General features: G+C 41.0%; 1 protein-coding gene across 1 annotated transcript in view; it reads right to left on the bottom strand.

Moving 5' to 3' along the window:
- ZHX2 (zinc fingers and homeoboxes 2) overlaps positions 1 to 26,763 on the bottom strand; it is a 259,482-nt gene that overhangs the window by 38,091 nt on the left and 194,628 nt on the right. Inside the window, exon 4 of the mRNA XM_069220686.1 lies at positions 16,788 to 19,527. Coding sequence (XP_069076787.1) covers positions 16,792 to 19,377 — 2,586 coding nt within the window. The 5' untranslated portion in view covers positions 19,378 to 19,527 and the 3' untranslated portion in view covers positions 16,788 to 16,791. The remainder of the gene's footprint in view (positions 1 to 16,787; positions 19,528 to 26,763) is intronic.

The raw sequence follows: 26,763 nt of genomic DNA, 5'->3' as shown, positions 1-26,763 counted from the left end.
TTCTGTTGACTTGGACGACATTTCAAGACGACGAGCTGTACCGTCCATGAGAGTATTTTTAGATCAAAATGATCTACAGGCATCACAGATTCTTCCCGATAATTTGGAGATAAACAGACTGCACTGAGGACCGAATCGAAACGGAATTCCTTCCATCAAACCTGACAATGAAGTAGGCCCTAAAAGGGTGAGAATTCGACCCAGACGGTCTAATCGGATCGAGTATAGCTGGAAATGCGATCGAAACAATACAGACGATATTATAGAAAGGTAGAAAAAAATGTTCACAAATACCCAACCGAGATCCACCGGAGTGCGAGGAAGCACATGCAAATCAGACGATGGAAATAAAACAATCTACCAAAGGACTCAATGCCCAGGTGCACTAACACGGAGAGGAGTCGTCACTCGATCTCGTGACTCAAAAACCTTCTTTGAAAAAAACAACTTGTAACACTCCGAGCCCAACACTAGTCGGCGGACGTATGCAAAGCATGTGTATCTACAGCTACACATGCCATTTATTTAATATATATATATATATATATATATATATATATATATATATATATATATATATACACACAAACACAAATACACACTTTTATATGTTTATTGGGTCATATCGGAGTACCACAATTGCCTAGAAGCGTCCTCCGCTTTTACTGCGCAGCTGTGCTACCATTCAAAGAAACGTAATTCACAGCACTATCAACCAAGCATACAATTATCAACAGTATTGCCAATCAAATGGTCATTTTTTTACAACACAGAATATATAAACAGTATTCACTGGTGCAGTGGGTGTGGGAGAAACAAACGTGAGCGATGCTTTCTCAACATCAGTGACATACACACAGGACAAGTAATACTAAAAAGTGCGGCCACTTGAACTTCCCATTTCAAAAGCAGGTGTTTGACCTGCTCTTCAACCAATGTTTAAAATTCCTCATATTCATTTATAGGTCTTTGCCCATCACATAATTCTGCAGGCCTTTTGCACAACACTTCAGGTGAGCCTTGTTGGGGGACATTTTTGTTTTATATTTATTTTTCCTTTATTCTTGCAGTTTATACATAGGCCCTGTTGTCATGTGAGTGCTTCTGACACTTTTGGCCATTACACTATTCTTTACTTTTCCTTTTTTCTAGCTTCATTCTTCTATTCCATTATGAATCTCAGGCTCAACTGTACACTTTAAGGAGTCCTGATGATTGTCCCACCATTCGACAGGGGATTGAAACGTTAACTTAACTCAGACCTTTCCCTACACTCTTGATTTAGTGACAATGGGATGTTCTATTCTTGCTTTTTTTAGATACACATCTTCGATTATTAATTGCCCCCTGTGTGTATCACTGATGGTAAGCGAGCACAGAGCATTTTGCTTTCATTCACACCAAATGCACCATTAAATACTGTTTATTTATGTTGTGTTGTAAATAAATTATGATTTAGCTGCTAGTACTGTTAATTGTATGCTCTGGGGCCAGTGTTGGGAATTACATTTCTTTTTAACCTGAGGTCCCTGATGATTCTTGGGTTTCCCTTGTGAGATAAAAATACCACTGAAAGTCAGAAGTACCAAAAAGGTGAATGTGGAATCCAAATGGACTGCAATTACCTCAAGGTTCACTGGTAAACTGCAACCCAACGCGACCGCAGAACTACAACCGGCGGCAGATCATTCTCGCACCTCGCCGCCAAAATATGGAACACTCTTCCCACCCACCTGCGCCAGACCAAAGACCTCCTTACCTTCCGTAAACTTCTCAATACCTGACTTTTCGGGCAGTAGCAGCATCAACAACCCCCCCACCCACGCCCCTTTCTCCACCCTCCACAGCGCCTTGAGACCCTCACGGGTAAGTAGTGCGCTTTACAAATCCCTGATTGATTGATTCTGAGCAAATATGAACTGCTGTTGAATCACATGTGGAAGGCACAGACTTGTCTGATAGCAGCATCAATGTGAATTATTTTATTATAAGCATTCTCCTTTCATAAGCAAAGCTATTAAGAACATATTTGTAAAACAATTAAGTTATTTGTGACCTCCTACAGATCCATGGGTCTTTGAATCAGTACCATTTCCATTTAAGATGCAAGTACAAAGGACAAAATAAAAGGGAATTCATACACCATTCAGATAAGAGGTCACAAATATAGAGTTGCAAACAATACCCCAGATGGGCAGTGAAAGTACCTCTAAATTAAGTTGAACATTAAAATATCTTAGATTTATGGCAAAGGCAAATTACAGGTACACCTCACAAGTAGGCAAGATATTGTAGGCAAATATCTCATTATCACTGAGCTACAGCCATCCGTTAAGTAAATCAATATTTTCCACATAAACCCAATATTCATGTTTTGATCACCATAGCAGCAGATCGATTCAGCAAATAATAGTATTTCCACACAAAGTATAAGATCCTCCACTATCTTCGTAACATAGGCCACCTAAGTCTCTGAAGTCTCTGCACCAGAGCAAAATCAACAAGCCTCTCAAAAGCTTTTTTTTAAGCAACCAGCTTAAGTGCATTTTAAAAGCCTGTCCACACAGACTATATATCTGACAGGAATTCAGAACACAGACTTATTATCCACTCAGTTCATCCAATTGGTAAAAGCATCTAGCAATTGTGTGTACATACTATTTGGTATCTCTGAATTATTATAGGTTATATTTGCACTGATGCTTTTGGTGAAGCAGGTTCAGCAGTGTCCAAAATTATTTTCGAAGGTATGGATCCTGTTCCCCCATCACCGAAGTTTTGTGTGTGGCTCAGTTCCAGGGACGGGAGGGTACCAAGCGATTTCTAAGTAGGTGGTCTGTCTCATGTAAAACCCTGGTAACATCTGCTTCAGCAAGCATAGGTAGCGCTATCAGAAAAAGCTGCAGTTTAAAACACTTCTGCTGTGCTCTGTTACATTTAATATTGATTGTATGTCTTCATATACAAAGTATTCTAACCAAAACTGCATATGTTTCTGGTTGCTGTGACCTTACCTTAGCAAGACTGAAGAAATATTTGGAGTTTGATGAGGCATGTGTTAGCACTATGGTAACATCATGCAAGAAAATATAATATGAACAATGGCTCCAATGCAGAGAACTTCAGGCAACCAAAGCATGCTAAGAATTAAGTGGACAAGCTTAATAAAAGTGTTAAACAATGATTCAATCATTAGCTACAACATTTCAATATCACACATCAACACAAGCAGTATCTAGACTCGGTTCCCAAAATACACTGAATCTGGGGGCTCTCATTGGGAGGTTACTGTTCAGAGGAATATCAAAGCTCTTTACTTTCATTTTGGGGTCAGCCATCTAACTACTGCAGCACTGTGGCTTAGGAGTAATGTGAAAACGTGTCTCATTTGATCATCAATGTCCTTGAGGCAAGCCTGTAAAAGCTCGTGGTACTAAGATAGGCCTTCCACTCCCACAACTATCAGAATATTGTCGGTGTACAATAGGAAAACGGACGTAATTCTACATGAGGTCTATCGTACGACTGACAAAGAAGTTAAATAAGACTGGGAAACAGATGCTAATTGCCATTATTAGTTCCGATAAAGTAGTTAAACAAGACTGGGAAACAGATTCTAAATGTTATTCATAGTGCCTGGCCAGAGCTGAAGGACACGGGCAGCCTTTTCATTTTAAGCACACCTATAATTTTATCACTTGCCTCGAAATTACAAATTTCCAAAGAACATTTGCGTAAAATTACGAAATAATGTGGAAATGCGAGGGTTGGGGAGTATTTGCTGGAAACTATTGAGCGAAACTCGGCAATTTTTGTCAGCATCACATGAAAGATTTTACAGTTCAGAAATTAACATACAGAGAAAACCAAGCATTCCAAGTGACACTTCAGTTTACAGAAATGTTTGTGGATGCTTTTAACTCAGATGTTCAGAAAATAGGCATGGTACTTTTGAAGAATGATTCTGGCTTCCGCTTAATGTTGAAGATGAATTTATTAGATTGAAGCAAGCAACCCCATACACGTCCTCACAGTGTCTCTCCAGCAACTCCCCTGTTCTAACTCCAGAACCTCACAACCGGAACTCTCAGAACTCTGGCTCAGACCTTGCTAGGATACAACATCATCTCCCCTTCCTTAACACAAGAGAATATACACATATTAAGATCGCACAACAACAAAATACTTTAACTTAGTATTATACATTTTTTTTTTTTTTTATAAGTAATAAAACCTGTGAAATTCCATTTTGATTTCGTACTCCTTCCACCAGATTGGTCTGACTTTGGAGCGCTCCCCACATCCTGATACCAGCTCTGATGATGGTTTACATTCCCCACCGTTTCCAACCGATTGTGACTTTTTATTGTCAACTTTATTCTTCCATATCTTTTGCTCCGTTTCATTGCTTAATGTGACCTTCCTTATGTTCCATTTTTTTCCCATCACTCAGCCATACAAAATTGCCCCACACTTTCCTTATTTCCTTGGGTTCCGACCACTTGCTGCTGCCCTGTCTTCGTACATTCATCAACCTTGTCCTCACCCAATCACCCACCTTAACGCTGCGACCATTTCTTCTAACCTTGACGTTATGTCTTTGTACATAATTTCCCTGATACTCTGCCACTTTGCGTACCACAGCTTGAACGACTTATTCCCATCATGCTCTGCAATCCTGGTTTTGTGCATCCATGCTGGTGTCACTTCAGTGTTCACTTCTCTTCCCTTCAATAAGAAAAATTGAGTTACACCCATAGCCGTATTCAGTGTGTTGCGATAGTTCCACAGCATTGCTTTGACCGCATCAACCACGCATTTGCCTTCACCTTCACCTTCGGCTAACTGCACACACTCCTTTAATACATGATTAAACCTCTCTACCAAACCATTTCCCCTAGGATGGTAAACAGCTGTTCTATGATGCTCAATTCCTGCTTCCTTAAGGAATTTTTGGAAATCATCAGCAACAAATTGTGGACCATCATCACTAACTAGGTATCCGTGATAACCGTCTCTCTTAAATATTTCCTCACAAAAACTAGTTTTTGTACCATAGTTATCATCCAGAGCTTTCATTGCACTCGCATACACATCTAACAGCGCTTCTTCAGCATCTGACACTTCCTCCCCATCTGCCTCATGCACATTTGATGCATTATGCACACTTCTGGGTAACGTTTTTAAAACTTTCCTACCTTCAATTCCCAAGCAATGTTTTAAAAGTGCAAGCTTTCTTGAGGCTTCAAAATGTGTACCACCAACAGCCTCTAGATAAGTTTCAAAGGACTCCCGCCAATCCTCCCAAGCCATTACAGGAGTGCCAGGATTTTGCAAAACATTTTGTGGAGCCAATATAGATGCATCCATGTTGTATAACTAGTTATGAAAACTAACCCTTCAGGTATTTTACATTCAATTCACTCAACAGTATAACACCACTTCACTATGTCATTGCTTGCACAAAATAAACTAAAATAATAAAAGTAGTCACCGTTGTCTGAGGATTGAGTCCCTTCACACTGTAGATCCCGACAGGGCGTTGCACTGGAAGCCGCTCTCCTATCATCCTTGTTTGTCTAATGCCTTTAATAGTCCATGAAGCTATTAAACGTGTCACGCCATTGAACACGTTACGTTGTTCTTCTTGGCCAAATATCAACTTCCTGAATTCAACGCGCGATGCGCACACCGCGCAACAGCTACGTTGCATTGCAGCGTCTCCAATAGCTGTGACTGCTTCAATGTGACGCACGCACGTGAATTAGATGCATTGTGTCACATCGCTCCATGTAATTAAGACGACAGGATGAGCCTCGAGTACCACAACGTCACGCGAGTTCCATCGGTGATCCAACTGAATACAGATTCAAATGAACACCGATCCAACTCTCGTGTTCATTTGAAAGAAAACTAACAGATGTGAGAGTTAACAGTATGTGCCTTTACCTTATCGCACTCCCTTTTCACAGCAACACTTAATCACCTGGCGCGCCGTCCGTATATGTTCCTTTATTGTATTGTTTGACACTTCAGCCCTGGATCATTCTTTGACTGTTGCGCACGTCGTCCCCAATGCGCTAGCAAGTCCCAACACGCTTAAACCACACCAAAACAAATACAAACTAGGTGATTCCGGTATCAGCCAATTCCATAAACTTTCATCTCACGATCGGTTTTCCTTCTCACGATCGGTCTTTTTTTTCTTTTCTTTCAATACAACACCTTCCTGGGTTCGTGCTGGGGTTAAAACAGTTCTAGTTCACACCGAACCAAATCCAAATCCAAATCTTGGTGAACATACGTATCCCATCCTCATCGCCAATTTTAAGAATGATTCTGGCTTCCACTTAATGTTGAAGATTAATTTATTAGATTGAAGCAAGCAACCCTATACACGTCCTCACAGTGTCTCTCCAGCAACTCCCCTGTTCTAACTCCAGAACCTCACAACCAGAACTCTGGCTCAGAGCTTGCTAGGATACAACAGTACTTACAAAGCAAAAATTAATAACTGGTCTTGAAGGACACCGATGCCAACATTTCCCTTTCCCTGCTGCCACACCCAGTGCAGGAGCCGCTGCCTTGTGGTTTGCCGCCGTTTGTTGTCTCAGTTCACCACCGTTCATTGTCTCTTATTGCCCCGTACAGCTTGGAACTTTGTGCACAAGGCCCACCCGCATTAGTGCTTGCCGTTTCCTGACCCTGGTCACTGCCACTGCCATGTTATTTGGATTGACCAGGGCAAGGAATGAAAGTCAATCAACAGCTGCAGCTGCTGATGGCCTGGCGCACACCCCCTATGATTTGTGCAGACGGTGGAGGGAGTGGAGTTCTGGCACATGGGAACAGCTGAGTTGGATGAGAGGCGTGTGGCGGACAGTGGACTTTGAAAAAGAGCAAAATCTGGGTATTGTGGCCACTCTGGCTCTTCATAGTCATCTCTGAAGTGATAATCGCGCAGTGCACACACTTGAAACATGAGACCTGTTTTAATGTAGGTCCCAGGGACGGAGAAAGAGTTTTAGCGCTTCTCTTGAGGGTAGAGCTAGCGGAACACTAAAGTGGCCCAGCTAGGTCTGTGGTGCAGCTTGCTCTCGGCTGTGTGATCCCCGGCACCTTGTCCCTTGACAAACTAACCCCTTTACAATCTTTGCTAAAAACTCAGGGCTGTCTGGGCAAAAGGGACCTGTATTACTCTCATGCAGTGAGCAGAGGTGCGGCTTGTCTACGTTTAGACACCTACCTTTTGACGCTTTGTTACAGGATTTTGCTTGCAAACTCTCATAATTGCTGGGGCTCCATGGGGGCTTTGGAGGAATCTATTGATCTCACAGGGGGGCTAAAGCAAGTCCCATTTCTTTGTGGCAAAGAGCCTCTATCATTTACCATGTGCACTGGTTTCCATGTGGGTGCTCATGACTGGTGGGCAGAGTTGTAAAGGAAGACTGTCTTTTAAGCCCTCCCAGAATATAAGGCTACTTTGCTTCTTTGAGTTGACAATATGACAGCAGGAAACTTCACTCAGGCAGACTGATCCCTCTAAGGGCATGTAAAAAAGACCAAATCCAACCCTCTTAGAAATTAGGTGGTGCACCTAAACCTAATGAAGTGTTCAGAACTTGATTTTCTCTTTCTTCAAGAAAGATGACCTTAGCTCTAAACCAGGGGTTCTATTCACTTCTACAACAGCAGAGTCAAATTTAGATATCACCCTTTCTTCCATTCTGTGTTCGACTACCACAGATATTCCAAACTCAGTGTCTGGGGAGGGCCCCAAATATCATGATGATGATTTTACACTACCAGATGTGGATATCAATTTGAGAACTCCCCCACCAAAGGTGATAGGCACCCTTAGGACTCCTACCTGGTCTGTCACAGGTAATTGGTTTAAAGTCAATTAGTAGTACACCACTGGAACAATCATCAGTTGTATTACAGACTTCAGAGATGCACAATTTGGAATTGCTTAGGAACTTGTCTTGTTCCCTTCCCAGATCCATACATGCAAGTTTCCGAATATCTTAAGTGTATGGAGCGAATTTTGTCTTCCATTTTAGCTTTTCTAGAAAAAAAACTGTCAATAACGCAGATCACATCCAAGATGGATTACTGGTGATCTTGAAAGTGCTGCTGGATCCTTAGGGTGAGGGCAGGCTCCTGAATTAGTCTTTACAATCAGCAACAATGGAGTCATGTGGAAAGTTCAGATTACAAGCTGGTAGACCTAAATGTTTGGGGGCGGATAGCTGTTTCCAACCTCCTCAATCAACCAGGGGAAGCAAGCTGGTAAACCCCAAGTTAAGATGCTGCCGGATTTCAGCATGAAGCAGCATAATGTATAAAGTCCCACCTAATCAATAAAAAAAAAACCTTTCTGACTTACGCTCTTCTAACACTGTAGTACCCGGTTCCTCTGTGAAGGCCTTTTGTTTGAGGTTTTTCCAATTTTTAAGCCTAATGACCAGACTAAAACAACCTCAGCTGACATACGGGTGCTTGTTCATTCAAAAAGAAAAGCCAAAGAATAAAACAGAACCTGCAGGAAAAGAACATGCAGATCATTTCTAAGAAAGGTGAAAAAAACAAAAAAAACACCCTTTGCTTTCAGAATAATGGCAACCATACTAAAATTCTATTAGTAACACTAAGATTTTAAGAGATAATAGGGTCTTTCAAAGTTAAATCTACCTTCTACTATAAATCCTCTGGCTAATAGAGAGCTTGACATATCCGTAGTAGATCCACTAACTAGTAACCCTGTGCGAACTGATTTTAATCTCAATCTTTTGTGTTGCACCAAAGGATAATATGAACCTTCCATGGACCAGCAGAAATTACCCTTCCCTCTTCGCTATCTCTGCAGATACTTTTACTTTGGATTTTGTAGCTTCATTTGATTTTGATTCAATTTTGAATCGTTCTTTTTTTATAACCCTGTTTTGCAGAGACTGACAATGATTCAAAGTAGCGACATCTACCTTGTTTCCCAATTGCACGCACCATCATCGATCAAAACAATGGTGCTGTTCCAATCTAAAACTGTTGCAAATTTTTATTTTCAAAATAGTGATTTTCTCCAACATAGAGGGATTGATGTAAACCCTCTGTTTTTGGAAAACAACATCTTTAAATGGAAATTTGATCCCGTGAACCAGCCAACCTCAAACTATCATCACATGCCTTTAAATGAACTCTGTTGAAGATTTAAAACTATTTCAGGTTTCCGTAGTGAATGGTGGGAGATTTGTAAGGCATCATGGAACTAGGATTTCTGGGTTCCTTACCCATATAGTAGAGGATGAGTGCATGAAATTAAACTGATTGGCTAGAACAATTGATGGTGCACATACACTGGGCCCATTATTTAAGCCTTAAAATGTATATCAATAATTTAGAAGTGGGTTCCTGGAATGCAGCGGATCTAATGAATAAGTCTGAGAAATTGGAATTTTTAAAAAGCTTAAAAGTTGGCATAATCTGAGTCCAGAAACCTGGTGCTCCTCAGATTTTCAGTGTGATGGCTATTTTGTAATAATTTGTAATGCCACAGCATCCAGATAACGGCATGCAAAGGGAGGTATAGCTATTCTTCTGAGTAATGATATAAACTGGTAGAACAATAGTTTTAAAGACTCCTAATCTCTTTCAAGCAATAAAAATCTTCCTAACTGCAGGTGGGAGTCTGAGAGAACCCTGGTTAGTGGTAAAATCTTATATTTCCCAAGACACAATGTATAATAATCTGCTTTGCAATATTTTCTCCTTCATATGTGAGGCTGTGGATAATGAGGGTGAACTTCAGGTTATGTTAGTTAGAGGCTCAAGTGGCAAAGTCTCCAACCACTCTATTAGCCTACTCCTAGATGTGGAAAAAGAAGCATGTCACATTCCACTGTTACTTTTCCCGCCAATATTGAGGACAAATAAGAGAGGACAACTACTCTGTGACCAACTGAGAAAGAATTAATGTGTGATTGTAAATGGAAGATTTACTCAAGAGTCATCTGCACAATATATCCACAAATCTCAGCTGGGATATTCTATTATTAATTATCTTATTGCTTCTTACTTGCTACTGACTTGAAACTTGCAGACTCCCCACTTAGTGATCAAAGACTCGTAGTCTTTTCCCTAGAGATCAGTTTGTCCTCTGTAGAGACATAGAAAATTGATGGACCCAACTCAAAAGTCAATATGAATTCTGGCAGGACGCAATGGTCCCTCTTTAAGATCTCTAATTTAAAAGGGCTGTAGGAGAGGTCCATATATGATTTAGGCCTTTGGAAAGTAGACATTTTCAACGTCTTCTCCCAATTCATGAAGCAGATCTTAAAGGGTTATCGATGGGTGTATTCTGAGCCTTCCTATAAACCATTACGTCTGCCACTACTGTCATTGTATAAGGAAATAAATAGATTAATTAGAATGCAGTTTGTTTTCTTAAAGGAAAGAGATAGACTTGTATCTCTAATGAAGGGGAAAAGAAGCCGACTGAAGGCTGGCATTAGAAAGCAGAATACAGATCGTAGGTGGGTCGACTTGAGAAGCAGTGTATAAAAAAAATGCAAGTACATTCTGGAAGATCATGGTTGACTTCTGTGGGTCCAGAGTGAGGTCCTACCCTTCCTGTATCCCTGAGGATGTATGGAGTGGTTCCATTTCAGTACTATTTGCAGAGAAACCTAGGAGTTGAAATTTAAATTATTGAAGATCTGCCTACTGGCTCACAGCTGGTAACAACTATTTGTGGTGGTCCTTCTGTGGGTGAAATCAAGTCTTCAATCCGCACAATGCAGTATTCAGGTGCCATGGGGCCAGACGAAGTACTGATCTTGATTATAAAAAATAAGTTTTTTTTTTTAAAAGGCTGCACTCTGGGCAGCAATACATTTTCTGGTCTTCGGATATTGTTATTTTAAAGCTACAGCGCCCCCTACTTGGACCAGAAGTGTAATTATTCCACTTTAGAAAAAGAGCGATAGAAACTTGCCCGCTAACTAGTGCCAAATTGCTTTGTTAGATGCGGTAGGCAAAGTTTTTACTAGGAACAAACATGGTACCCTAGATAATATTGCTGCCTTGCAGTTTATTAACAAAAAAAATGTGTGACCATAAGGGGCTCCCCAGTCTGTACTGCATTTACTGACTCTTCCACAGCCTTTGATAAAGTCAATCGCCCAACCCTGTGGACAAAGTTATTTAATCTCAGCATGCCAGGAATCCTACTGTATGTAACTATTACCTTGCACTAAATCTGGTGTCAAATATTGCCAGATGGAGATCAGTGTTTATCCATGGGCCTTCTGACCAATAAATGGTCTGAAGGAGGGATGTTTACTTGCACCATGTTATTCTCTTTGCAAATATACAATTAGCCCAGCTTCGTTTCAAAAGGTTCAGACTGTCTGCCAGGTATTGGGGGTTATACACTCCAATGAGCTGCACTGGTTTATAAAATGCTAGAAGCTAGCAGGAAATTAGCCTGACATTTGTATGTGCCTGAACACATTTTTATTATGAAAATCTGAAGGTATGTGCCATCCTTTTTATTTTTATGAATTGAGAAAAGATTAAGATACTCCAGAATATTAAACAGGTTTTAAGTTCTACAGCACATTAAATGTTGTATTTCTGGGTTCAAAAACTATCTTAAGAAATTATGCCAATGAGACAAACTAGATAAATTAGAAGGCTATGCGAGTGGAATACGCAAAAGCCCCTACAAATTTCGATTTTTGTAGTGTTCAGAAGTATGAAATCCTGAGACGTGATGAACGGCTTTATTTTGTTTATTGTTTCATGCAATTGGATATTTAAAATGATGCTTATTACAGTCTAATCAGGTGGAATGGCTGTTGTATGCAGTAAAGATCTTTTGTAGTGTGGGTTTTAAAAATAGAGAAACAACAAAGAGAATAAATCATCATTGTTGGAGGTAAGACCCAGCACGGCCCAAAACAATATGTCCAGAGACTAGCAACTTTCATGTACTTCATGGTCAAAACTCGGAGGCATCTACTTTGCAGTAACTACGTTTACAGTATCAAGTAAAGAATGACGTTAAGAAAAAAGGAAAAACAATTCAGTGCACAGCAAACTAGATTAAATTAGACCAGTGATACTCAAAGTACGGCCCGGTCTCGACTTTGACATGTGGCCCCCCTGGTGCATAGCAGCACTCTGGTGCTGTTTACACTAATAGATGCTAACAATAAAAAAAGATGTTAAAGAAACAGGCAAGCATTTATTTAAAGCATTATTATTGTTAGAGAAAAGAAGGTAACTGTTAAATCCTGCATCATTTAACTTTAGGAGCACCTTCATTTTAAAGTAATCTTGCAGAAAAGTGCAAACAAATGATAAAGTCACAAAATTCAAACAGTGTAATTAACATGCAGAACCTTTTCACTTCAGTACATCAGATTATATCAGCGGATTGAGAAGTATTATTTTAAAAGTGATAGTTTTCAAACATGAAGTTAGAAACATCAATTCTTCTCCCTACCCTGACAATGACAACAGTTAAATGTGCAAGTAGGTTGTTATGTGCACCCTGTGGGTGATCTGGGTTCCTATTGTGCAAGTAAAACAGTTTTTTTTAAATCAAACATAGGAGAAGTTTTTGTACAGCGGACATCATGAAGTCATGTATTTTTTAGGTCCTGTTTATGTGATCATAATGAAGGGAAGAGAAATAAAACTATTGCCTAGATTCACACAATTTGGTAAAGTGGGGAAGCTGGGATTAATCCAAGGTTTTCTGGTTTCCCATTGTGCAATTCAGGAACTACACGTATATGCTTTGTTTCATCTACACCCACCTTACAACCAATGCCTCCCCAATACCCCCACCCCAACCACACCCGCTGACATCAATGCATCCCTCGGACACGTAACAGACCCCATCTTTTGGCCCCTGGGAAAATGTTTGTGAGTACCCATGAACTAGACGAATGCCAAACAAGATGAAAAAAAAGCCATTCCATGTGAACCACTCACTTGTGACTGCTGCCACACACTCTGCTCCTATTTGTATGGTGGATGGAAAGAAAAACTAAAGAGCACACACTTGCCATTTGGATTTGAAATGACAGCTTCAGATGAGGCAGCAAACCAAGTAGAACACACAAAACAAATCTCCTTATAAGCTAATAATGCCAGGTAATGATCTCTTCCATTTTTCTTACCCTCCCTACTTTTTCTTCTCCCGGACTCAGCTGGGATCCATTCTTTTGCCTCTACTCTTTTAAGGAGCTTTGTGAATACATAGCAAATTGCCCTTATATTTTCCACTATTATATCTTATTGCTTGGTGAAAAAAAAAAAAAAAAAAAAAAATAATCCACACATGCACAAATAAATACATCAAGACCTTCCCCTTTAAAAACAAACAAAAAAAAAACCCAGAAAAACATCCTAACAATGAAAAATAGAGAACTACCAGTAAGCGAATTAAAACTCTCAATAGTCTTTGAACCAATGAAATTCAGTCATACATCTTCAATCCTCAGCTTCCTGCCTCCTACTTACCACTCCAGGAGGATCTTAAACCCTTTGTTCAAAAACCCCATTAAATGGGTCATCCAGGTCATCCTACTATGTAAATGCTGCACATTTTCCCTGTCGCTTTCTCAAGATAGGAAAAGCATGAGAAGCCCTTCTGCACGCACCTAAGCAAGTTAATCTGACCCAAGCCACTGTTCAACTCACAAACCTTACCAGCTCACTTCATGGCACTCTCCACCCTGGTGCTGAGGAGCCAATGGAGAGATCATAATGCTAAAGTGTTAAGGATCATGACGTCTCGCTCTGTACACAGAGAAGGGGTGTGGTAGGCAGACATGGCCATTATATGCCATTCACACAGTTACAGTGGATCATCACCAGAGAGATTACAGCTAATACACGTTGAGTTGGGTGGTGGATAGAATGGAACCCCTTAAAGCTCACAGACAGGAGAAGTAGGACTTCACCAGAGACATGATTTGAGGAAATGGAGTGAGATTAGCATCCACGGTAACTGTGTTTTTGACTTGCATGGGGGATGGAGCAGAGAATCCAAAGATTAATCATGAGGGGTTATTGTTCTTAAAGATACATATATTTTGCGTAAAAGGCAAAGTCTGCTAGGGGAGTCAAGCACATGATCAATAGGAGAAGCTACAGGATGGATGCAGTAGGTGATCATTCACCAGTGTGATGGCAACTTGGAAGACCTAGGGTGAAGACTGATCTTTTAAAAAAAATTCAGTGAGAAAGTTAAAGGTTTGAGCTGAGAGTATGAACAAGGAAACTTAAGAGGCAATGCCCTTTAACTAACATGAATGATGACTGAAAAAGGTAAAGTAAAAGAGGAATCTTCTGTTTTTTCACTGTTTAATATTTCGTAAGGTCATGCCAGATAGAGATAACCTTATGCCTGCTTGCAACCGCAGCTGCGCTAGGACCACAGGGCGGTTTTAATCGAGTGAAGAACTGGAGTGATGACAGACCACAAATTCTAATAATTTTGAGGAGCAAGGGATGCTCCTAAGTAAACTGGTTATTATATAGAGATGTCCTTTTTGGGGTCAAGCACGTAAAGTGCTCTGTCCCTGGTGTAATCTCTATATGGGCTTTAAACCACGCCCATCAGTTTGGTCGGTTCGTGGGCTTGCCTTTTAAAATTTGCTTAATTTCATTAGTGAAAGGAATGCACAAGTAATGCCTTTTTCGGTGTTTAGCCCTCCTCAAGCACATCAGCCAACTACTGAAAACATACGAGGCTCGATGTTTTCCATATGGTTTCTGGACTAATTTTATTTCGTAGGCAGCGCAACCTCGCTGGGCAGTAATCGAGCACTTTGCATGACATTGACCGTGTTATATGGTTAAGTGCACTTTTGCCAGTTACGCGGATAAGTGCACTTTTGCTGCTTACATGGATAAATGCACTTTTGCCAATACTTTTCACTGCAAGTGAATTTCTGTTTCCTTTTGTGTGTCTGCTTTGCGCTCATGGAAGCCGTCAGCTCGCTTATGTGAAACTGTTTTACTTTTCAGTTTATGTGGCAAGAAAAGTCCTGTTTGGAGTTTAAAACGCTAAAAGCTCTAACTCGAGCAAACGCGAGACCCCACTGCATTGCAAATGCTTGTTTAGTAATGGGTTTACTTGTGATACTGTAGATCAGTTCTTAAATGGCAGGTTAAAGAAAGTGGGAATGCTTGATTAGCTTGGGTGGGATACAAAACATTCTTGACGAAAGGAGTCAGTGGTCACATGGAGCACTGAAGTTCTCACAGGTATATACTCACTGCTGAAGCTGTTGGAGGGATAAAGTTGTGTTAAAAGCTAGTGAGGGAGAGGTCCGATAGTGTGGTTCAGGGGTAAAGTATGTGAATGCTTGTGGGAAAGCCTGAGAAAAAAGTAGTGAGTTTGCTCCTGATGTACAGGACAAAGATATTAATTCTGAAAGCTGCACAGCCTGAAAGACTTAAAGGTGGGTGGGTGTTTCTGCATTCAGAATATACTTTTTATAAAGAGCACTGTCCCGAATCTCTTCAGTCCATATAATGACCATACCTTCATTGTCAACAGAGGCACAGTAGTTCATCAGCTGACTCTGGAGACCAGTTTATACACAGAAGTAAAAGCAGAGCATTTATTACATCAAGTAGTTTCTTGTAATGGCTAAATTCAGAGAACCGTCTGACCTTTTACATTTTTTCCTGAAAAAGTATATAGGTACAGAGGTGCAATGTCTGAGGTGGTGATTTTAATAAATTGCTAGGCAATGGCTAGGACTGTTTTCAAACTGTACGAGGCAAGTAGGCAGTTTTACTGTCATACAAATAGGATGAAGGATTTCATACTACAGCATTTATACAGCACACTGGCTCCTTAAATGGGAATCCTGGTGCTGGCATGTATCATTTGTGCTTAACCCAGGGGCCTTAGTGTCTACTTTGAGCTAGCAGGATTGAGGATCTCAAGGGATCACCATCACAGCACAGTTTATTAGGGTGTTTGGAGCCAATCCTGAAGCCTCCTATGATAGAGTGGCGAGTGGTAAAACATTACATTTGCAATGTGGTTAAGGGAATCTGAAGAATTTGAGGGCCTGGGCGTTGTGCCTAGAGAGCTGTTAATGAGTAGGAAGGCATCAACTACTTCGTACTGAAGCAGCAGAGATTCAGTCAAATGGAAAGTAGGTTCTGCCATGTTGATTTGTAGATGATTGTGCAGCCCCCACCTGGCTGTTTGGGATACTTTTAAAAATGGTTTCTCAGGCATCACAGGACCGGTTAAATCCTTATTAGGGCTCATCAGCCTGGTAGAGTTTGGTTCCAGCAGCACAGTGAGCACAGGACACATGTCCAAGCATACCTGTTAGTTAGGGTTGGACTGTTCATTGGTGCTGGGTCAAGACTGATTTGCTTATGGCTGGGTTCAAACTAAGGTGGAATGGTGTGCAAAATAACGATGGACTGGGATGCGGCCAGAGTAATTACCAGTATCTGAGATTAATTAAAGCATTCCATCCATCACTTTTTTTTTTACATACTTTACTGTATCGCACAGCCACTCAAAAAATTCCTCACAAATTCACAAGCCACAGATTTCAAAAGCACACAAGTTTTCCCACAGATTTGATGTTCTACAACATTGCCTATTACCACCTTGTAAGTCGCTCACTGAGCCATGTCTGTCATTAGTGTGCTTCTCAGATTGGAATTCACCAGAAAATACATCAGTGTGGAAATTAGGTTTTAGGACTTTTATGTTATCTGAACATTAATACCTTTTTAAGTGTGAGAGTTGTCTCCAGATGCACTTTCAGAATCTGAATCTGGCAAATCCGCACGAGTATCTTGGGCTGTTTGACTCCAGCTATCTGTACCATCGGAACCTGCAACCTCATCTTCGACAGTTGTATCCATCCAATCTGAAGCACCTAATTCATTCTCCGTGCTGCCTTCTTCCCCTTTACTTTTTTCCAATGTGCTTATTGCTTCATCAGTTCTCCTTTTGGAAAACCAGTCTCGCACTTGTTCATAAGTCATTTTAGACTTTGTCACCAGTCTGTCCAGGTGCTCTTCATTCAGCTCCTTATGTTCATCGTAATATTGCTTTAAAACCTTTATACCATTCTTTGGGCTTCCAGTTACTTTTGAAGATTCATCATCCTCATTCTGCTGGTTGAGACTATTGCACAGCTTTTCGTACTGGTCCATCCACTTCAAGGTTCCAGATTTGAGAAAATAGCGATTTTCCTTAAACCAGCGTACTATTTCAGTTCTAACAAGGCCAGTTTGATATGCTAACTGGTCATACTCCTGAGGAGATGGCCACTGGGTTCTTGCAAATGTACTTTTAAGAAAATGAAGTTGCTCCTGTTTACTCCTATTTTCTACCACAGAAAAATAGTTAACTAAATCAGGACTGTTATGTCGTCCAGTCTGACCCATCGATCCATTTTGGACACTGCGATCTCTTGTTCGTTTATGAGAACCCATGGAGTCTAAAACAGCTTGTTCCATATTATCTCTGATCTTTCTTCTTTCTTTGAACCATGCATCAATTTCTCGTCTATTTAATTTAGTCTCCGCCCTCAACCTCTCTATTTCCTCTTGAGTTGGGAAAGAGCTTTTTGTGAAACTGTTTTCTAGTATTCGAAGATGACTTCCCCCTTTTTCCTTGCCCCTCTGGGGTGGCAGATCTGGAAACAAGTTGTAAGTCCGTGGAGATCTTGCAGCAATTGCCATTTGTTCTTTCACTACTGATTCACTAGTGATGTTCACAATGCCCTTCTGGCTTCTATACCTGTAATCACTGAACCACTTTTTAATATCACCCCTCGAAAGGCCTGTAATATTTATTAATCTATAAACTTCGGCAGTATCTGGAAATGGGCTTTTAAGAAAACTAGTCTTCAGCATTGTTATTTGTTCCTTGGTCTTCTTTCGTTCATGGGGTGGTGTTCCTACTCTTGCACTACCCTTGGGTGTGTTGAGGGGAGTGGATGAAGAATCTTCATTTTCTTGTTCCTCTATCTGTTGAGATTCATCAATATGTGGCTGCGTTTGAGTGATGTGTCTTCTAGTTGTGTATGGCCGCTTGACCTCTGGAGAAACTTCCTGGTCTTGCATGGGGCGCTTTTGGCTTTGATTAGCTGCCCCAGCAACAGTGAAGGTGAAAGGAGAGCAGGCAACCGCTGATCCATTTGTGACCTGGGTCAAAACTAAGCCAGTCTGGCCAAGAATCTGGCAGGGTAAAGCAGTCTGTATGAGTGGTTGTGACATTTTTGTTGATGTTGTCGACGTCAGTTGAGATGGCAGCACAGTAAACGTCTGGGGCACATGCTGGATTGTACCATTAAACATCTTCTTTCTTGCTTCTTCCACCTCCTCAGGGGACCAACTTATACCATGTTTTAGACGCTGGGTAGCAAACCAGATTCGGATTTGCTCCTCTGGGTGTTTGGAGGCTGCGGTTAACCATGATAACTCTGCCTGTGTAGGGTAAGGGAATTTATTGAAGGAGTTAATTAGAGTTGTATTTGTATCTAGCGCACAATTGTATTTGGTACTGTTGAGAGGAACAGGGATTTTGGGAAGAAGGTTTATATTTGGTGGCAGCTGAACTGAAGGCATCACATGAGCCAATCCATCTTGCAGTATTTCAGTTCCATTAATATAGGCAGAAAGGTTAGTGGTTTCAGGCATAAAGCAAGGACTCGCTCGCTGCTGTCTTGTATCCACAGCTGCTTCCTCGAGTTTCCTGGATCCCTTTTTGACTTCCTGTTTAGCTTTACCCATTTTCATAATGGGTGTTTTACTTATTGAGATCCCAGCAGACATGCTTTCGTCATCTTCATGGTTTATAAGGCAGCTGTTTGCCAAATGAGCAGCGCTATTATTGCCCTCTATGGACTGCTCTAGAACAGTCTGATTATTGTGTTTCATCAATTTAAGCTTGAAGTTATTCTCCCCGGGGTGGAACTTTATATTATGGTCAGACAGGCAATCGTATTTCTTTGTCGTGAAATCACACTCTGCACAAACGTATAAGGGGTTGAGGATGACATTTGGATGTTGCATGTCCACGTGCTCTGTGAATTCGGTGAGATTTAGTGTTGAGTAAGGGCAGTATTTACATTCATAGCCTCCTTGCTGTTTCTTGGATTGACTCTCGATGGATGGTTTCCCCTCCACTATTTCACACTCTTTCCTGGTGTTCTCCTTATGAATTGACCAGTCATCCTTACAGTCCCGTAGTGCAGGGCTTACACACCGAGTATTCAAAACATCCTCCTCCTCAAGATCATCCTGCTCTACAACCTCTGAAGCTCGTACCATACATGGAGTGGTGGACTTTCTTTTGCTTGCCATTTCAAGAATGCAGAGTGTTGCAAAACACACAGAATCTGTAGAGGTTGCTCAGATAAATTTAAGCCTCTCCAGTTACTTGGGTAGTGCTGTACTTCTTAAAGTACAGAAACACCACTTTCAATTGTTAGGTTCAGTAGGGATGCATGGCACCTGGAAAAAAACCAAAACACTATTTAGTTTCTCTTCGAAAGAAATTAAAAACGAATTCATTATTTACAGGCACTGTTATTAACTCAAGAGGCGAAATTAACTTGTTTGTGTTGAAAGTAAACACACCAATAAATACCAACAGAGAAAACATATTAAACCAATTGGAAAAAACTATGATAATTGGACGTTCATAGCTGGCTATGTATAGCTTGAATTTTCCGATAAAAACTTAGAGTATTCATGTGAACGTGTCACGCCTTGACATTTGTTACTGTTTTTCACCCTACCAATCTGGCACTGTTCATCCATTACCAATCATTTTGAAACTATTCCTGCCTAGTGTCTGGAGCAAAAAAGTGCGTCCTCTCTGGTGCGGGGGACACCAGTGAAAAAGCCTTTCATTCCTGATATTCCCACGCTCACATATTTATTGCATGCCAACATTTAAGTTCCAAAACATTCAGGCAATGGGACGATAGACAATTTGTATATCCAGTCAAATATTTGCCTGAAAATATTGCTGCATTGTCAGCTACAGCTGAATGCAAACGAGAAATGTTTCAAAGCCTACTTCAGCTGTCTTCTCTCACCTCCCATCTCCCCACCACTTCCTGCTACATCTAATTCTACCTGTTCTGATCCCAACTTAGCATTTGTACCCATCTTTCAGTCATGACCAACCTTGCCTACTGTACCATACTCTCACTTTCCTCACTCGCTCCATGGTAATGATCTCCATACACAATCAGACACTACTCCTCTACTCTCCTTTCAGTCCTCTTCAAATGCCTTCCTCCTCACCTAACACATCCTCATAACATTCACTCTATTCCCTCCAGTTAATCACCACTTCAGGCTTGTAAGTCCTACCCTGATCCTCTACGCGCAATCCTGCACCCATCAGATCTTGTATCTAGTCTAATTCACTGCACTCATATTTAGAAATGTATGCGGGTTCATATTTTTGCGCATTATTAGCAATGTGCAATGTACATTTCCGCACGTTATTCTATATGCATTTGAAACAAACTTACTAGGTTGGGTAGAAGTGTAGTAATTAATGTGTTTTAGTTAGCCCACCTTTCTGTGTAAAATGCCATCTTGACCAAGTAGGAAGTCATATCTATCACTCTTGTGTTTGCCTTCCACTTCAAAATTCAACCCCCTCTCCTCCCCCGGGTCTCTTACTGTAGGGTCCGTAGCACACAGTCGTAGACATGACAGTTTATTCCATTGCTATTGTTGTGTTCAATGTTTCTTGTTGCAGATGCATAGCCATGTTTTTCTCTTCTTCACTGAACCTATTCATTCGAAGAAAGTCTTACTGTTAAATGTTTCATATTTGTTTGAACCTCTGCGGATGACATTAGTAAAGAGGGCATTAAATACCTATTCAAGAAAAAGGATGGCATTTATGTGTTAATGTAATGACGTTTTTTTTTTCTTTCTTGTGTTCACATTTGCTGATTAAATTATATATTTACTCACAGCACAAGGAATCTAAAGGACTGCTAATCTTCGATGCAAGATTTGTGTATACAAATCCCTCGATTATGGGGGGGTAAGCCAGAATTTTATGAGCTTTCATAGATACTGTCCAATTTCTTTCTGATTTTGTTGCTCATTTAGCACTTTAAATATTTTCAAATTTTGGCCTACTCTTTACAACTTAGTATTTGAGAGCTTTCATGGCATTTATTCTGTACCTCCCATTTTGAATATCTGTAATAAAACACCTATAACTTCGCATTGTTCTAGAACTCAAACTAATTGAGACTTTATCATTAATTATGAATTGTTCTACTCTGCTGATGCGATGTTTCGGGAGGTGCATTAACACTGGGACACACTGCCTCATGATACGGAGGTTTAACTCCATCTGATTCAACAAACTGGGAGAGAACAGAATGAGGTAAATTTTGGGATGTCTAAACGTTGGGGTATCATTTTGCTCCCAGGCATACACTGACTATACCCCTCCTAAATCCATCCTCTTTCACCTCTCCTTACTCCCGCCCACTCATTCCTCAATTATCTACTTTATGAGGCTTCCTCTTTTCTCCCTCACCTTTATCCCCATTTCCTTCCAATCTTGCAACGTCGCTCCTGAACCTGAGTGACTCCCCTCCCCTTTGATCTAAATTACCCAATTTATTTACTACAAACCTGCGCTCAAAAAGTTCACACACCAACTCTACCTCCTTATTAACAAAAGATACTTGAACAAGAACTGCATATTTACGATCCGATCTCATACCACATGAATCTATGCAAGTAACAAAATCCTCATCAGAGTTCGCCTCATGAAGCAGACGGGGGAATAGCTTGATCACAAAAAAACAAAAAGCTTTGTATATTATACTGCTACTGAATCCGAATTGCTGCTCATTCACGAGCTCTACTACTGTATTGTATGGTTAATATCCTGATTTCTCTTTAGCTATGCTCTGTCTCGGAGATAATTTTAAAACTTACAACATCTGTATACTTAGGGACTTCAATATCTATTCTGACAAATCTTATTTGCTGATAAGCAAAGACCTGTACTCCGCCAAGAATTCCACTCATATTCTCCAGTTAGTCACACAGCAGGGTATACACACCACAGTTTTTAACCGCAATCACTGTCTGATCAAACCAATGCTGTTCAACCTCTACATCTCCCTGGTGACTAAAAGTACACCCTTGATAGCTAAAACAATTTATAGAGCATAAACAATCTCTGTTTAACTATTACAGCTGATATCCGCTCACACAGTCGACCTAAGGAGAAAATAATGATTTTCTCTTTAGGTCCACTAATGGGTTGTTAGATTGATCCAATCAAGTTGGGCTCTAAAGTTTGTGTAACGTTCTGTGTCAGAGGAGGTTTAACTCTTGCTCTACAGCACCTCTTCACCTCCCTTAATTTGTTTACAGATCCCACCACATCACACCATTGTCATTCCAAAGAAGACCATCACAACTTCCCAGAAATGAAGGAAAATTTGCTGGATGACAACATGGATGAGCTAAAATCTCTCAAATCTATCTTCAGAACTTTTGAAAGACAGTGGAAAAGAAATGAAAGAAAAAAAAAAAAAAAAGAAAAAAAAACACAATCCTAATGGAAAGGCTTCACTACCTACAACACATTTAGCTATTGCACAAGATAATCTCTGAACTTGTGAACCCATAATGTTCACCTCCAAAATCATCAACTCACAAAACCTATGTGGCTACTATGTGGATCATATTATTTCTGAACCTAACGTTACTGTGAAAGATATCTTGATCCAAACAGAAAGGAGATTTACAGTCCTACCCCCCCCTATAGACACATCAGTGTTCTCCTGTTACCTAAACCATTATTATTGTAATCTGTCACAAACTCGCTTTCTGTAAACAGGCCTTTAAATCTTGTTCTTATTATGTCACATAGGCTCTGTATTCAAAGACAGAGGTCACATGTCAAGTTTTGTCTTCGAGGGAGCTTGTCGTTTACTTTTCTTTCGGGGGATTTCAAAGTGAGAGCGTTTATAGGAAAGAGGAATGCAGATTACTTTACCAATGGAACCCGCTCGTGCCTGCCGCTCCTATGCTCCATTTAAGAGGCTGTAACATAACCCTCAAATAGCACATCATGTAACATGTGAATGACAGATTTTAATTTTAGCTAAATAGGTAATATGTATGTTACGTAAAGCGCTTTGGCGCCCTGCACTGAGCTTAGTAGTGCTATAAAAGAAATAAAATAGTGGTATTTACATTGTTATTTGTGAAGATACAGGGACAGACCTACACATCTAACATTCTTACAGTGCATGCATTTCTCTTATAAACAGGGACCGGACAAAGTCAAAAGCGTGCCCCTCTTAAGCACCTGTGAAGAGATAAGCTGTGAGCCTTTCTTTCCCCTCCTTTCCATTTGCATCTAAATATGACCCTCCAGACCGCCTTCAGTCAGATTAGAACAAAAGGAGGCCTGATGGCCCCTTCACTTTAGCCCAGCTGGAGGTGAAATAAATAAGACCCTTCTCCGCCAGAATGTTGCTGCTTAGAATGAAAGCAAACAACGTGCAGGCGCTGCTATACGTGTCCCATTGCACTCTATGCCAATCGACTCTGCACCACTGTACTTTACACCACTCTACAACACTCCACTGTCTCTCTACTCCACTCTTATACTACTCCACTTTATGCAATTCCCTCTATGCCACTCAATGTGACTTTACTCCACCCCATTCTATGACACTACTCTAAGCCTCTCTATGCCACTCCAGCCTAAGACACAATGCCACTCCACGACACTACTCCACTCTGTGCCAGTCCATTCTATGACAATCTAATCTGCTCTACTTCACTCTACGCAATACCCTCTATGCTACTCCGCTTTGCACCATACCACTCAACAGTTTATGCCACTCCACTCTACACCACTCAGTTTTACAGCACTCTACGCCCTTCCATTCTAAGATACTACTCCATCCACAACACTCTACATCACTATGCCACGCCAAGCCTCTCTATGCCACTCTATAACAGTCCACTCCAAGACACTCTACAACACTCTCCTTTATGCCACTTTTAGCCATGCTTAACAGCTGAAAGGTTTGTGCATAACATGGCTAAATCATACTAGTAAGGCCAATAGCTCTTGCATAGGCGAGACCCATTGGCTTTGCCAATGCTCGTTTCCATAGCATCAGCTGGGTGTTGTAGGACTCTCTCGTATATTCCTCTAAAGGTTGCTTAGATTGTGGTGACGGAAAGGACTTGGCTACTTTCAGCACAAGTGAGGTCTTAAATCGTAAGGTGTGTCCTTTTTAAGGGATGGGCTACCACTTTCACGGACGCTACATAAAGGCACCTTTAAAGGAGGATAATTCATTGTAAATGTAACAGCACGCTCAGACTACGTACAGTCAGTCCTCCACTACAATTACTTACGTGCGGTGTATCCTGAAATCTGTTTCAAGTAGTCCACAGGGAATTTTTTCATCAACTTTCTACTTATGTACATTTTTAGTATTTTTCTCTGTATTCAGATGTTCTAATTCCTCACCCTCATAAATGTGTGCAGAATCATTTGTGTTCCCTTTTTTTAACACCGTTAGCTCCTCGAACATGGAAACAATTGGTATATCATCTGATGAGCACCAGTGTAAATTTCCTTTGAAACTCACCCTACATTTATTGTACAGTTAAGAATAAAAGCAGTCAAACTGACTAGCATTTTTCAGAAAACGAAATGGTTGGAAGTAGTATTGCAGCGTGAATAGTTTTTCGGATTGACATGCTGGGCATTATTCCACCATCTAGTGGTTGAGTCCAGAGTTGTGGATGTTGTCAACCACCATTTGGTGGTATGTCAATCCCATGTGTGATGTCAGGTGGCACCCCAGATGTTCCTGCGCATAGTAGCCAGCTTCTGAATCTTTTTTCTGGGTTAGTGTTTATTGTTGCTTCTAGTCCGTTTTCGTTTCCCCACCTGATTACATTGATTCCCCATTTCTGGGGAAGTGGGTGGGTCGCATGTGAATCCAGAAAGACTCTTCAGGCTGCAAAACTACTCCTGCTGGTAAGTAACCATTTAGTTTTGCAGCATGAATCCTTTTCTGGTTTTCAGTTTGAGCCCTGATGTTCTGAGCCAGTAATGTCTCATTAAAGATGTGCATGTGCACATCTGCCTGCTGGCAGTTTCTAGGGCCTCCAGGGTTGACTTCAGACATGTATTGGCAATGTTTGTGCCTTCCTGGATTTTTGCCTTGGCTCTCTTTCTCTGTTTTGGCATGATCGCATCAATTTCATCCCACTGCAGGTGACCATATCTGTTTAGGAGGGTGTTGGAATGAGCTATTCTCCATTGTGTTGTAGCCTTTCTCTCTTCTTTTCCCAGCATATCGAGCTGCTCGTTCTTCCTGTCTGGTGGGGGACCTTTTAAGGTGTGAACAGTGCTTCACTTTCTGGCACTAGCAACAATGATGGCGTCTGCTGGGGTGTTTCACCCAAAAGATGTATTTGGGGTCTTCCATTGAGGGCTTACACCTTTTCTCCACTTGGGGAAGGGGGCCGGGGGAGGGAGAACTGCTATGGCAGGTTCCCAAAATCACTTTTTGCTCTGATCCAATAACCTGGGTAGCATTAAGAGGTATAGGTTCCCCTTACTGGCTGGCATCTAAGTCTCTAGGAGAAACCGGAATCTCCTTTCTCCTCCAGCAGTGTGACTCAATGTCTGCAGCCCTTCTGACCAGGCTGTTGTACATTGTGAGGTTTCTGGGCAGTGATGATCTTGAGGGGTAGGTATCTACCTCTTATTATGGGCTCTGTCGAGATTGTTCCATGATTCGTCGAACCCTCCTATTCTTTCTTCCCCTTCTGGCTCATAGAACTCTTCTTCAGCTTCCTCTTCATGATGTTCAGGTGCTGCCGGACTTCTAATGCCGATTACTCCTCTACGGCATCAAAGGCCGTTGAAGGTCTACTTGGAATTTGAAATTTCCTCAAGAAGTCGTTGAAACCCTTCTTTCCTTAAAGAATCTGCCTCTAACCTTTGCTTCTTCTTTTCAGCTTCTTATGACTTTTCGATGTAGAGCGTCGGGATAGTCTTTTCTTTGGCACTGACATTTCCATCTCCGAAGGGCTTGATTTTTCCCTTCAAGGTCCCTTCAAGGCCTGTTCTTTTGGAATTTTCAGTGCTTTGCCATCATTGGTATCCCATGGCTGGGATCCGTGGGCTGCTTTTGCTCGCAGCTGACAGTCCATTTCTTTTACATTGAGGCTGCCTTGTGCAGCTTTTTCTCAGGGGTTTTAGTGTCAAAGCCTTCAGCGGTTTGTTTACCTTTAGAGATTTTCTTTCAGGGTCCTTCATCGCCTTCTTTTATGCTTGCCTTCTTTCATCGTCTGCTTCTAGGATTTTTACTTCCGAGCCCCCGTGAGCTGCCTCCTCTACTTTTCTGTCATTGTTGGTGGATAGTCCCAGATCTTTGACCTCATCTGTGGCTTTGGCAACTGGATATAGTCTTAGAAAGTTCCAGTCAAATGGTGGTCGACGACGCAAAAAAAAAAGAAAAAAACAGACAATTCTGGACCCAACCACTAGACGGCGGAATAATGCACAGTGTGTGAATCCAAAAAAGGATTCATGCTGCAAAACATAATTTTATCCTCTTAGCTCCCCTGCCATCAAAGCCACGAAGAAAAAAAAAATGCTATTTAATAATGGTGGTTATTTTTGTTAGCAGGCACTCAGAGCAA

This window comes from Pleurodeles waltl, chromosome 2_2 (assembly GCF_031143425.1).
Source record: "Pleurodeles waltl isolate 20211129_DDA chromosome 2_2, aPleWal1.hap1.20221129, whole genome shotgun sequence".
NCBI classification, from domain to species: Eukaryota; Metazoa; Chordata; class Amphibia; order Caudata; family Salamandridae; genus Pleurodeles; species Pleurodeles waltl.
The sequence above is the reverse complement of the archived record's forward strand: the minus strand, read 5'-3'. Positions and strand labels throughout refer to the sequence as shown.